Source organism: Pleurodeles waltl, chromosome 1_2 (genome assembly GCF_031143425.1).
Source record: "Pleurodeles waltl isolate 20211129_DDA chromosome 1_2, aPleWal1.hap1.20221129, whole genome shotgun sequence".
Lineage (NCBI taxonomy): Eukaryota > Metazoa > Chordata > Amphibia > Caudata > Salamandridae > Pleurodeles > Pleurodeles waltl.
The window spans coordinates 1,335,435,985-1,335,448,529 of record NC_090437.1 but is presented as its reverse complement, the minus strand read 5'-3'; the positions used below and the strand labels follow the sequence as shown (position 1 = coordinate 1,335,448,529).

Here is a 12,545-nt window from a genome sequence, read left to right as displayed (position 1 = left end):
ACAGCGGGCATTGCAAGTAACACACAAACATTACTTCCCTTAAATCACACACTTGAGAAGGTGAAGGGCTTGAAGACCTAAAGGCTGAGCATATTTGGTTGAAGCATTCAGCCTGTCCTATGGATTCAGCAGCTTTCAATAGTCCGTCTTCTCTGTGGGTCAGGGCATTCCCCAGGATACCCTGTTGGCGGAGCAGAAAAGTGGAGTACTTCCAGCCAGACAAAATCTGGGCCTGTTCCTAATGAAACTAGTGTTCCACCGGGGCCCAATTTCTCCCCCATACTGTATAATGTTTATGCATAACCTTATACCTTCTCCCTCAAACCTGCAAAATGACATACCAAGTTTACGCTGATGACACTTCACGCTATTGGAACATTTACTTTAACAACACTGAAAATGCTGCTCAATTTATTAGTAAGTAGACAACACACCACCTCAAGCTCAACACACTCAAAACAGAGTTCCCCATAATTCTACTTTTCTTGCCCTAATCCTTCCTTGTGCTCTTCTTCACTATAACCCTTTCCCACACAAAAAGTCCTTTAACCTATCTGAACACAAGGGTATTATCCTGTGGAAAAGACATTTCTGCGATTTGGAAAGCAGACCAAGAGTGTCAAACTGAAGATTAAATAAAAATCCAAAAACAAGGACAATGAGGAAAATGTAGGCCCAGATTGGAAGACGAGTTGGGGGAATCATGCACACGTCCCATTGCAGAATGCCCAGTCATGCTTGAACTGCAACCACAAAGGTGCTGATTTCAAACTTTATTCAGCAGACACATAAATGGCTACACTGAATATAATCCTTGACTCAGGGGGCCACCATGTGAAAAATGTCCAGTTCTCTTTACCCACTCCTGCATCACCAAAGAATTCCAGTGTCTGCACCATCATTTGATATCTGGTTGGCCAACTGAGATGACCTTCACCAGATGTGCCTTTTGAGTCTGGAAGTTCACAGCTTACTTTTAAAATCTTCATTTTTTTCGGCTAAAGATCTTTGAGTCTTGCCCTGGAGGGAGTTTTCCACCTTGTAGAACTCATCAATGATCTTGTCGTACTTTTTTAAGATGACACTGCGCTTCATTTTCATTGTGGGACCTGAATATGGAGGAAGAGAATGGGAAAGTCATTGAAGGAGGGATAGGAAAGGCAAAGGATTTCAAAAGTAAAAATACAACCTTTCAAAAATCTGTAACAGTCTCAAATTTAGGGGATCATTCCGAGCGGGAACCGCCAATTGGCCGCTCTGCGGTCAAAAGACCGCGGGGGGCCATTCTGACTTTCCCGCTGGGCCGGCGGGCGCCCGCCAAGGGAGCGCCCGCCGGCCCAGCGGGAAAGGGCCTGCAACACTGAAGCCGGGTCCGAATGGAGCCGGCGGTGTTGCAGGTGTGCGACGGGTGCAGTTGCACCCGTCGCGATTTTCACTGTCTGCTATGCAGACAGTGAAAATCATGCTGGGGCCCTGTTAGGGGGCCCCTGCACTGCCCATGCCAGGGGCCCCACGACACCCGTTCCCGCCATCCTGTTCCTGGCGGTAAAAACCGCCCGAAACAGGCTGGCGGGAAGGGGGTCGGAATCCCAATGGCGGCAAGCAGCGCCGCCATGGAGGTTTAGCCCAGCCAGGGGAAATCCGGCGGGAAACCGCCGGATCCCCTTTTCTGACCGCGGCTTTACCGCTGTGGTCAGAATGGGCTATGAAGCACCGCCAGCCTGTTGGCGGTGCTTCAGTCGTTCGTGGGCCAGGGTCTTAATGACCCCCTTAGTCTTCTAAATTCTTTTCTGTAAACTTAAAACTCTGGTGTAGGAAAGTACCATCTTGCCTGGCATGTTACCCCCATTTTTACTCATCTGTATGTTTGTTTTTGCCTGTGTCACTGGGATCCTGCTAGCCAGGACCCCAGTGCTCATAAAGTATGCCCTGTATGTGTTCCTTGTGTGGTGCCTAACTGTATCACTGAGGCTCTGCTAACCAGAACCTCAGTGTTTATGCTATCTCTGCTTTTAAAATTGTCACTGCAGGCTAGTGACTAATTTGACCAATTCTCATTGGCACACTCGAACACCCTTATAATTCCCTAGTATATGGTACCTAGGTACCCAGAGAATTGGGGTTCCAGGAGATCCCTATGGGCTGCAGCATTTATTTTGCCACCCATTGGGAGCTCAGGCAATTCTTACACAGGCCTGCCACTGCAGCCTGAGTGAAATAACATCCACGTTATTTCACAGCCATTTTCACTGCACTTAAGTAACTTATAAGTCACCGATATGTCTAACCCTCACCTGGTAAAGGTTAGGTGCAAAGTTACTAAGTGTGAGGGCACCCTGGCACTAGCCAAGGTGCCTCCACATCGTTCACGGCAATTTCCCCAAACTTTGTGAGTGCGGGGACACCATTACACGGGTGCACTACATATAGGTCAATACCTATATGTAGCCTTACAGTGGTAACTCCGAACATGGCCATATAACATGTCTAGGATCATGGAATTGTCACCCCAATACCATTCTGGTATTGGGGGGACAATTCCATGCATCCCCGGGTCTCCAGCATGGACCCCGGGTACTGCCAAACTAGCTCTCTGGGGTTTTCCTGGCAGCTGCAGCTGATACCAACCCACAGACAGGTTTCTGCCCTCCTGGGGCCTGGGCAGCCCAGTACCAGGACGGCAGAACAAAGAATTTCCTGTGAGAGCAGGGTGTTACACCCTCTCCCTTTGGAAATGGGTGTGAAGGGCTGGGGAGGCGTAGCCTCCCCCAGCCTCTGGAAATGCTTTGAAGGGCACAGATGGTGCCCTCCTTGCATAAGCCAGTCTACACCGGTTCAGGGATCCCCTCAGCCCTGCTCTGGCGCGAAACTGGACAAAGGAAACGGGAGTGACCACTCACCTGACCAGCCCAGAGCTCCTCCAGTGTGTCCCAGACCTCTTCCATCTTGAATGGAGAGGTGTGGGGGCACAATGGACAGCTCTGAGTGGCCAGTGCCAGCAGGTGACGTCAGATACCCCTCCTCATAGGTGCTTACGTCTCACAGTAGCCAATCCTCCTCTGAGGGCTATTTAGGGTCTCTCCTGTGGGTTTCTCCTCAGATTCTGAATGCAAGAGCTCTCCAGAGTTCCTCTACACTTCTTCCTTCGACTTCTGCCAAGGATCGACCACTGACTGCTCCAGGACGCATGCATAACCGCAACAAAGTAGCAAGAAGACTACCAGCAACATTGTAGCGCCTAATCCTGCCAGCTTTCTCGACTGCTTCCTGGTGGTGCATGCTCTGAGGGCTGTCTGCCTTCACCCTGCACTGGAAATCCTGAAGAAATCTCCTGTGGGTTGACGGAGTCTTCCCCCTGCTAACGCAGGCACCAAACTTCTGCATCATCAGTCCTCTGGGTCCCCTTTTATCTCGACGAGCGTGGTCCCTGGAACACAGGAGCTGGATCCAAGAGACTCCCACTTTCCAGTGGTCCTTCAGTCCAAGTTTGGTGGAGCTAAGTCCTTGCCTCCCCATGCCAGACGACAATCCTGTGTACTGTGTGATCTGCAGCTGATAGGACTTCTGTGCACTCTTGCAAGGATTCCTTTGTGCACAGCCTAGCCCAGGTCCCCAGCACCCCTTCCTGCAGTGCTCAACTCACTGAGTTGGACTCCGACGTCGTGGGACCCTCTTTTGTTGTTCTGAGTCGACTGTCATCCTCAGATCTTCTAAGCACCTGTTCAGGTACTTCTGCGGGTGCTGCCTGCTTCTGCATGGGCTCTCCGTGTTGCTGAGTGCTCCAAGGGGCGACCTCCTGGTCCTTCCTGGGCCCTGGCAGCATCCAAAACCTTCAACCGTGACTCTTGCAGCTATCAAGGCTTGTTTGCGGTCTTTCTGCGTGGAAATAACTCTGCATCCCCCAGCACTTCGTGGGACATCTTATGACCAAAGGAGAAGTTCCTGGAACCTTCCATTGTTGCAGAATCTTCAGCTTCTTCCACCTGGAGGTAGCCCTTTTGCACTTTCATCTGGGGTTTAGTGGGCTCCTGCCCCCCTGGACACTTTTGTGACTGTTGGACTTGGTCCCCTTCTTTTACAGGTCCTCAGGTCCAGGAATCTGTCTTCAGTGCACTGCAGTCAGTTGTTGTGTTTGCAGAATCCCCTATTTCGACTTTACTGTCTTTCTGGGGTAGTAGGGTAACTTTACTGCTACTTTTCAGGGACTTGGGGTGGGGTATCTTGGACACCCTTAGTGTTTTCTTACACTCCCAGCAACCCTCTACACACTACACTAGGCCTGGGGTCCATCCGTGGTTCGCATTCCACTTTTGGAGTACATGGTTTGTGTTGCCCCTAGGCCTATTGTCTCCTATTGCATTCTATTGTGTCCTACATGGTTTGCTCTATTTTGCATTACTTACCTGATTTTGGTCTGTGTATATATTTTGTGTATTTTACTTACCTCCTAAGGGAGTATATCCTCTGATATACTTTTGACATATTGTCACTAAAATAAAGTACCTTTATTTTTAGTAACTCTGAGTATTGTGTTTTCTTATTATATAGTGCTATATGATATAAGTGGTATAGTAGGAGCTTTGCATGTCTCCTAGTTCAGCCTAAGCTGCTCTGCTATAGCTACCTCTATCAGCCTAAGCTGCTAGAAACACCTCTTCTACACTAATAAGGGAGAACTGGACCTGGCACAAGGTGTAAGTACCATCCAGTACCCACTGTAAGCCAGGCCAGCCTCCTACATCTGGTTAATGTTAACGTTGTGAATACATGTGCTAGATATTAGTATATAGGGGTGTGCGGTAAACCCCGCTCCGCCAGAGGAGTTCCCAGAGTTTTTGCCACTTTGCGCTCTGTTTGGAGCGCAAAGCTTGACAAACTCTGCCCACTGCCGATGAAGCGGAGTTTACCGGAATAATTCTAATAACGCCCCCAGTCCTTTTGTAGATGAAGCCTGACATAGGCATTTTTTCATGTGCTGGTTCAGCGCTGTTGTCCCCACCTAGGTCAAAAAAATTGTTTGTAACAGCGCTGCTTAGTTACATGTCAATTTATTTCATGTCACTGGCTTCCACTCCTAAGCTCTTCAGCTGGCACTGAGAAGCCCAAGCAGACTGCACTGATATACATCCAAGGGAGTAGCTAGAAAATTAAAATACTCCCCACTTGGAAGTAAAGCTCTGATGGAACCAAGGAAGCAAAGCAGTTGAGCCTCACCCTCCCTATAAGAGCTCCCTTGTCTCTTCTGTCCGAACATCTATCTATTTATCCTTTTGCCCCTTTTATCCACCCCCTGATATCCACTATTTCATCTTTACATTCTGTCATCCATTCATGCTATCATCCATCATTCAATCATTCACCATCCATCCACGTAATCACTCTGCCATCCATTCATCCATGCAACCACTTTTCCATCCATCCATCAATCTATTCTGCCTGCCATTCATCCATCCATCTAACCATCCTGCCATCCATGATCAATCTATCCACTTTGCCATCTACCCATCCGCCCTGTTGTATAGCTACTTTAGCCATATTTTAGACACGTTATTTTAGCAAACTAGGCCTGCTATTGCGCACTTTATCCCAGTTACATTTTATTCAGCATCACTTTATTTTTCTAGCATTAGCCCCATTTGCGATATTGTTTTAATTTCTCCATCTAGTTGTTCTATCGCCTAGGAAAGCATTAAGTTCTTTTCACTTTGTGCTTTCCTCAAGGCTGCAGTCAGATAAGGTTGCCGGCAAAAGTGATACACTGTGTCTCCAACATTCACAGAAACACACATATTCCTATGTGGGGAACCTTTCTTAGAATGTCAACTGTTTTATTATAAAAACAGTCCTTTGTCCCCTACACGTTAGAGGGAGATTCCAGCCAGATGACCACGACTGTATGCTGATTGCTGATTGTCTTCGCTACAGCAGCCTGCTTAGACTACCGAATCCCTGGCCTAAATGGGGACGGTGTCTCTCTAGACTACAGCCTTCCTTGCTCAGGTATAGGGGATGATGTTTTCCCAGGGGAGAAACCTGAAAGGCGGATTAGGTTTATTATGCTGTGCTCTACTATTGCTTAGGTAGGAAAGATATATATTTATATATATATATATATATATATATATATCACTCTTAATAACAGTATGGTGGGACTGTTTTTGTGTTCCACACTCCTTGTCACCGAAAGATGTATATATCACTCTTAGTGACAGTATGGTGGGAATGTTTTTGTGTTTCACACTTCTTTTTAACCCTTTAGCTTTTAGTGTGTTTTATCATCCTAGTTATTGCAATATATGCCATTTTATCTAAGGTGCAGTTACTTCAATAAATCCTTATTGAACTACATTCTGCCTCTGTTATCTTTGACTGTGTGAGACTAACTTAACTGACAGAAAGGGGTGAGATCTGATCGACCACGATTCCCCTGAGGAGTCTTTCTTGTCATGCGCCCAGTTGCCACAATCATCCCTGTTCTTAGGCAGAAATGAGGTGCTGCTAGTAAGCCGGAAAACCCGGATTAGGCCGACAGGTGTCACATGGTGTGGACTTGTACTAAGTACCCCACAATCTATGCGATTTTGCTGCCCAAATCCAGTAGCCTCATCAGGATAATGAGAACCTGCACGACAACCCATCCACTCTGCCATCTATTCATCCATCCATCTACTCTACAACCAATTCACTCATCCTTTCACCCACTCATTCACCCATCCATCTCTTTACTGCCATTCTTTCAACTGTCCATCCATCCATCCATCCCATTATTCTGCCATCCTTTTAACTGTCCATCTGCCTGTTAATTCACTCAGCCTTTCAATCACTCACACATCTACCTAATCACTCATCAGCTCACTTATTCACCCAGTTATCTATCTACGCTTCCTTTCTTCCACCCTTCATTCTCTTTTCTATTTACTCATCTTTAATTCTTCCTTGCCCCTGCAAGCTCTTCTATTGAGCTGTATTCCTTTATATGGGTATTTGATTAACTTTTTTCTACTGGGATGCATACAGAAGATACCCACAAAGAACGCTAAAGCGGGGGATTCATGACACCCATGCACACATCGTCCATACTATAGGGGTCATTACAACATTGGTGGTAAACGGCGCTTACCGCCGTGCAGAAGACCGCCAAAACACTGCCGCGGCCACGGAATTCAGTCACAGCTATTATGACACACATCTCGGAAACCGCCGAAATTCAGACACCCACACAAGTCCGCCACACCAAAGGTCAGTGATAAACTGGCAAAAACAAAACCTCCACCTCCACGCCAACAGAAACACGCCCATGCTATTACGACCCACGAATCCATGCGGCGGTCTTTCAACCGCGGTATTCGATTGGCGGTACACACCGCCGCGCTCAAAATACTCACACATCTCCAAAACACCGCCACATTGGACAATTCGAAATACACACCTGACACACATACAAACAACACTCCCACACACCCAACGCAATATAAAACACACACCCACATCACCCACAAACCCCTACGACCAAAAATCTATCACGAAGGCCGGAGACACATCACAGATCAGACAATCCCACCACGCAGAGGCACACAACACCATCACCAACACAACATCCACGCACAAAACACCACACACCACGACACATCACCACACACATCAACACGCACACCACCCCACACATCACACACACCACCCCATGGCACGCCAAAGACACCCCTGCTTTTCCGAGGAGAAGCTCCGGGTCATGGTGGAGAAAATTGTCTGGGTAGAGCCCCAGCTATTTGGCTCACAGGTACAGCACACATCAATAGCCAGGAAGATGGAGCTATGGTGAAGAATAGTGGACAGGGTCAACGCTGTGGGACAGCACCCAAGAAATAGGGAGGACATCAGGAAGAGGTGGAACGACCTACGGGGGAAGGTGCGTTCAACGGTCTCAAGGCACAACATCGTGGTTCAGCGGACTGGTGGCGGACCCCCACCTCCTCCCCCACAACTAACAACATGGGAGGAGCAAGTCTTGACCATCATGCATCCAGAGGGCCTCGGAGGAGTCAGTGGAGGATGGGACACTGGTAAGTCAAATCTTAACTAACATATCCCCCACCCTACCTGCATGTTATCACACACCCCCACCCTCACACCCTCCCCTATCACCCCAAATCCTCACTAATGTACTAATAACACAAACTACACATCCCAACACCAAGCCCGGCATGACACAACGAAGCATGGACACCTATCACCTAAGCATGCCCACTGCACATACCCAGAACAAACCCCTTAACCATCATCACACAAGCCCCCACACAGGAATGCTAGCACTGGGGTACACGGTCACCCACCCATTGCACACCATGACACACACACATGCAATAATCATGCTCTTATGCCCCTGCAGGAACACGAAGGACCGTCACCACACCAGAGCTTCCAGACAACACCACTCCACCCCCAGAAGAGGCCCACAGTGACGATGGCAGCTCTGCCCTACTGGAGCCTGATGACCAGCCCGGACCATCGTGGGCCTCAGGACAGTCGGTTCCCCTCGCACAGGCACAGCCCAACACTGACCTTCCACCCTCTGGTAACACCAGCACAGCACCCACCCAGCGGGCCCAAACCTCCTTACCCAGGACAGGTCAATCAGCGGTGTGTCCACCACTACAGGGAACCCAGGCTAACCCACCACCCCAACAACAACAGGGACCTGGGGGCAGTGGTAGTGGGCACACGGTCCACGGGACGGAGGCACAGGAACACAGGGAAACTGGGCGGACAGGCCAAGGGAACCCACTCTCCACGAGGCCCTCACCTCCATCATGGGAGCATACCACCACTCCCAGGAGACGATGGCCACGGTCCTGGTCAAGTTTCAGGAGACCCAGCGCCTGCAGGAGGACCAGTATTAGGGGTTCAGGGAGGAGCTCAGGACCATCAGCTCCGCCCTGGGCACCATCGTAGGGGTGCTGAAGGACATCAGACCCTGAGGGACAGTAGATGACACACGTTGGTAACCACACCTGCGAAACCGTAATGGAAAGAAACAACTCAATTACCAAATAATCCCAAGTAATTACACACAGGATAGAGGAAGACGTGTGACAGTGAATGTAATGTAAAATCTGAAAATTTTCTCACCTGTGTGTCACTGGAAATATTGCTGTATGACGGACTCCCTGTTGTCGTTGTCTTCTTCATCAGCTTCCTCCTCATCACTGTCCCCAGGCTCCACAGGCTCCACAGCCGCCGCAACACCGTCATCTGGACCATCCTCCTGCAGGAAAGGCACCTGGCGTCGTAAAGCCAAATTATGAAGCATCGAGCAGGCGATGATGATCTGGCACACCTTCCTCGGTGAGTAGAATAGGGAAGCACCTGTCATATGGAGGCACCTGAACCTGGCTTTAAGGAGGCCGAAGGTGCGTTCGATCACCCTCCTAGTCTGCCCATGGGCCTCATTGTAGCGTTCCTCTGCCCTGGTCCTGGGATTCCTCACTGGGGTCAGTAGCCAGGAAAGGTTGGGGTAACCAGAGTCCCCTAATAGCCATACACAGTGCCTCTTGAGTTGACCCATCATATCAGGAATGCTTCTATTCCGCAGGATGTAGGCGTCATGCACAGAGCCAGGGAACATAGCATTAACCTGGGAGATGTACTGGTCTGCCAAACAGACTATCTGTACATTCATAGAATGATAACTCTTCCTGTTTCTGTACACCTGTTCACTCCTGTGGGGGGGGACCAGAGCTACATGGGTCCCATCAATGGCACCTATGACATTGGGAATATGTCCAAGGGCATAGAAGTCACCTTTAACTGTAGGCAAATCCTCCACCTCAGGGAAAATGATGTATCTCCTTACGTGTTTCAGCAGGGCAGACAACACTCTGGACAAGACAATGGAAAACATAGGCTGGGACATCCCTGATGCCATGGCCACTGTTGTCTGAAAAGAGCCACTTGCAAGGAAATGGAGCACTGACAGCACCTGCACGTCAGGGGGGATTCCTGTGGGATGGCGGATTGGTGACATCAGGTCTGGCTCCCACTGGGTACATAGTTCCTGGATTGTGGCACGGTCAAACCTGTAGGTGACGATGACATGTCACTCTTCCATTGTCAACAGGTCCACCAGCGGTCGGTACACCGGAGGATTCCGCCATCTTCTCACATGTCCCAGCTGACAGCGCCTACGAAGGACAAGAGCGACGATAAAGTCAATTTTCATCCAGGTATGTACCCACAGTTACACAGAACACAACACCACACACAAAACCCTTCCTGTATGTGTGTTGAGTGTAGGCCTAGCTATGTGTGACGCAGAATTAAATGAAGCCATGTGGTCCCCGGAAATGGCGGCTGCCTGACCTCTACACTGGGACAATGGGATTGTGGGGTAACTGCGCTGGCATTGCACACCGTCGCGGTAGGCGGTCGTAGACCGCGGAGCAATGCTGCATTGGTTTACATAGGACCCTATGGGTCCCAGGAGCCAATGAACAGGTGCGCCGGCGGTGATGATACGCACTGCCGCGGGCGTCACCGCCGCGGACGTCACCGCCATTTTCTATCTGTTCAATCACTAGATACCTGACCTTCGACAGGAGAGGACCTACACTGCAAGTGCTGCTGTGACCTCGGTCTGGAAGCGACGATGGCTGCTGCGTCTGGGGAAATGGCCCCTGCCTTCACTGCTCAGGAGTTGGAGAAACTTTTAGACGGGGTCCTCCCCCAGTACACGCTATTCTACGGTTCTCCAGACCAACAGGTTAGTACACAGGGAGCACGTTGTATGGGCTAGGCCTGGGTGGAGAGGGCTGGGTGGAAGAGGGAAAGGTGCAGAGTTCAGGGAACATTAATGCATGTCAATGAATGGGCCACATGGCTAGAGTAGGGAGGGGGGCCACTCACATCAACGGTGCAGTTGGTAATGACTTCTCTTCTTCCCTTGTGCATGTCATGTAGGTCAGCGCCCACCAGAAGAGGGACATTTGGCGTGCCATCGCCAAGGACGTCCGGACCCTGGGGGCCCACCAGAGACGGGGCACCCACTGCCGTAAAAGATGGGAGGACATTCGCCGTTGCAGCAAGAAGACGGCGGAGGATCAGCTGGGGATGGCCTCCCAACGTGGGAGGAGTGCCCGTTGCACTATGACCCCCCTGATGTTCCGGATCCTGGCGGTGGCCTACCCGGAGTTGGATGGGCGCTTGAGGGCATCACAGCAGACACAAGGGGGTGAGTACAACCTCATTCTGCGGACTTTGCGTGCAGTAGAGGGGTCTGGGTGGGGAGGAGGGCTGTGGGTGTACCTAGGCCAGCCAAAAATGCGTGGACTAGGCCCCTCTGTAATGCAGCCCATGTGGCACTCTACCCCACCTCAGTACAGTGCCATGTACAGGTATAGTTGCCCCTGTGGCATCCATGTGTGCAGATGTCCACCATAGCGATGTAGGCCATATCCCAGGAATTGCATATGCTGAGGCCAGGAGCACGGCGTAATGCAGGGGGCTGCTGTGTCTGTCTTGTCCGCCAACGGTAGCGGTATGCCATGCACTCAACCTGTTCTTCTTCTGTCTTTCCCCCCACTTTTTGTGCTCTCCCTGTTCTTTTGTGCATCAGCATCATCAGGCGGAGGTACAGTGGCATCGGAGCACGAGGGAGCTGCATCCCACATGGCCATGGAGGGCCACACCACGGACTCAGAATGCACCAGTGGGATGGAGGGAGAGGGGAGCTTCACGTCGGCCACCGGATTACCAACCAGCGACACAGACTCGTCCGCCGATGGGGGCCCCCTTGTGGTGGCGGCACCATCTGTGCGCCCCACTACTACAGGTACAGCCGCCACCTCCCCTACCAGCACTGCCCTCCCAGCAGACCCTCAGCGTTTGCCCCGTGCCCGCTCACCCAGGAGGGTGGGCATCACCTTCGCCCCAGGCACCTCAGGCCCTGCCCCAGTCACCCCTGCTGCCCTCAGTGAGGAGGCCATTGACCTCCTCAGGTCACTCACTGTTGGGCAGTCTACCATTGTGAATGCCATCCAGGGTGTAGAACGAGAGTTGCAACACGGTAATGCATTCCTGGAGGGCATTCATTCTGGTCAGGGTGTCCTTCAGCGAACCCTGCAATCTCTGGCCTCAGCACTGATGGCAGCCATTGTCCCTGTGTCTAGCCTCCCCCCTCCAACCTCCTCCACCCAGACCCAATCCCATGTACCCCAGCCCATCCCAAGCACACCTACAGACCAGCTTGCACACAAGTCAGCACACACAAGTAGCTCAAGCAAACATAGGCACCACACAACCCCCAGGCACTCACGCAAGCCTCACCCACATACAGACACAGCAACATCCACTGCCTCCACTGTGTCCCCCTCCTCCTCTTCTCCCTCCTTCCTCCCAGTCTCGTCTACACACACACCTGCATGCACCACATCTACAGGCACCAGGAATCGCACCAGGACACCTAGCACCACAAGCCGCTCACCTGCACTCACCACCTCCACTGCCATTTACACGTCCCCTGTGTCCTCTCCCAGTGTGTCTGTGATGCCCCC

At 50.8% G+C, this 12,545-nt stretch overlaps 1 protein-coding gene across 2 annotated transcripts in view; it reads right to left on the bottom strand.

The window, feature by feature from the left end:
• Positions 1-760: 760 nt before the first annotated feature.
• LOC138251872 (long-chain-fatty-acid--CoA ligase ACSBG2-like) overlaps positions 761-12,545 on the bottom strand; it is a 327,149-nt gene continuing 315,364 nt past the window's right edge. For both annotated transcript variants that reach the window (XM_069205686.1, XM_069205687.1), the window contains one exon: positions 761-1,109. In XM_069205686.1, coding sequence (XP_069061787.1) covers positions 964-1,109 — 146 coding nt within the window. In that variant the 3' untranslated portion in view covers positions 761-963. The remainder of the gene's footprint in view (positions 1,110-12,545) is intronic.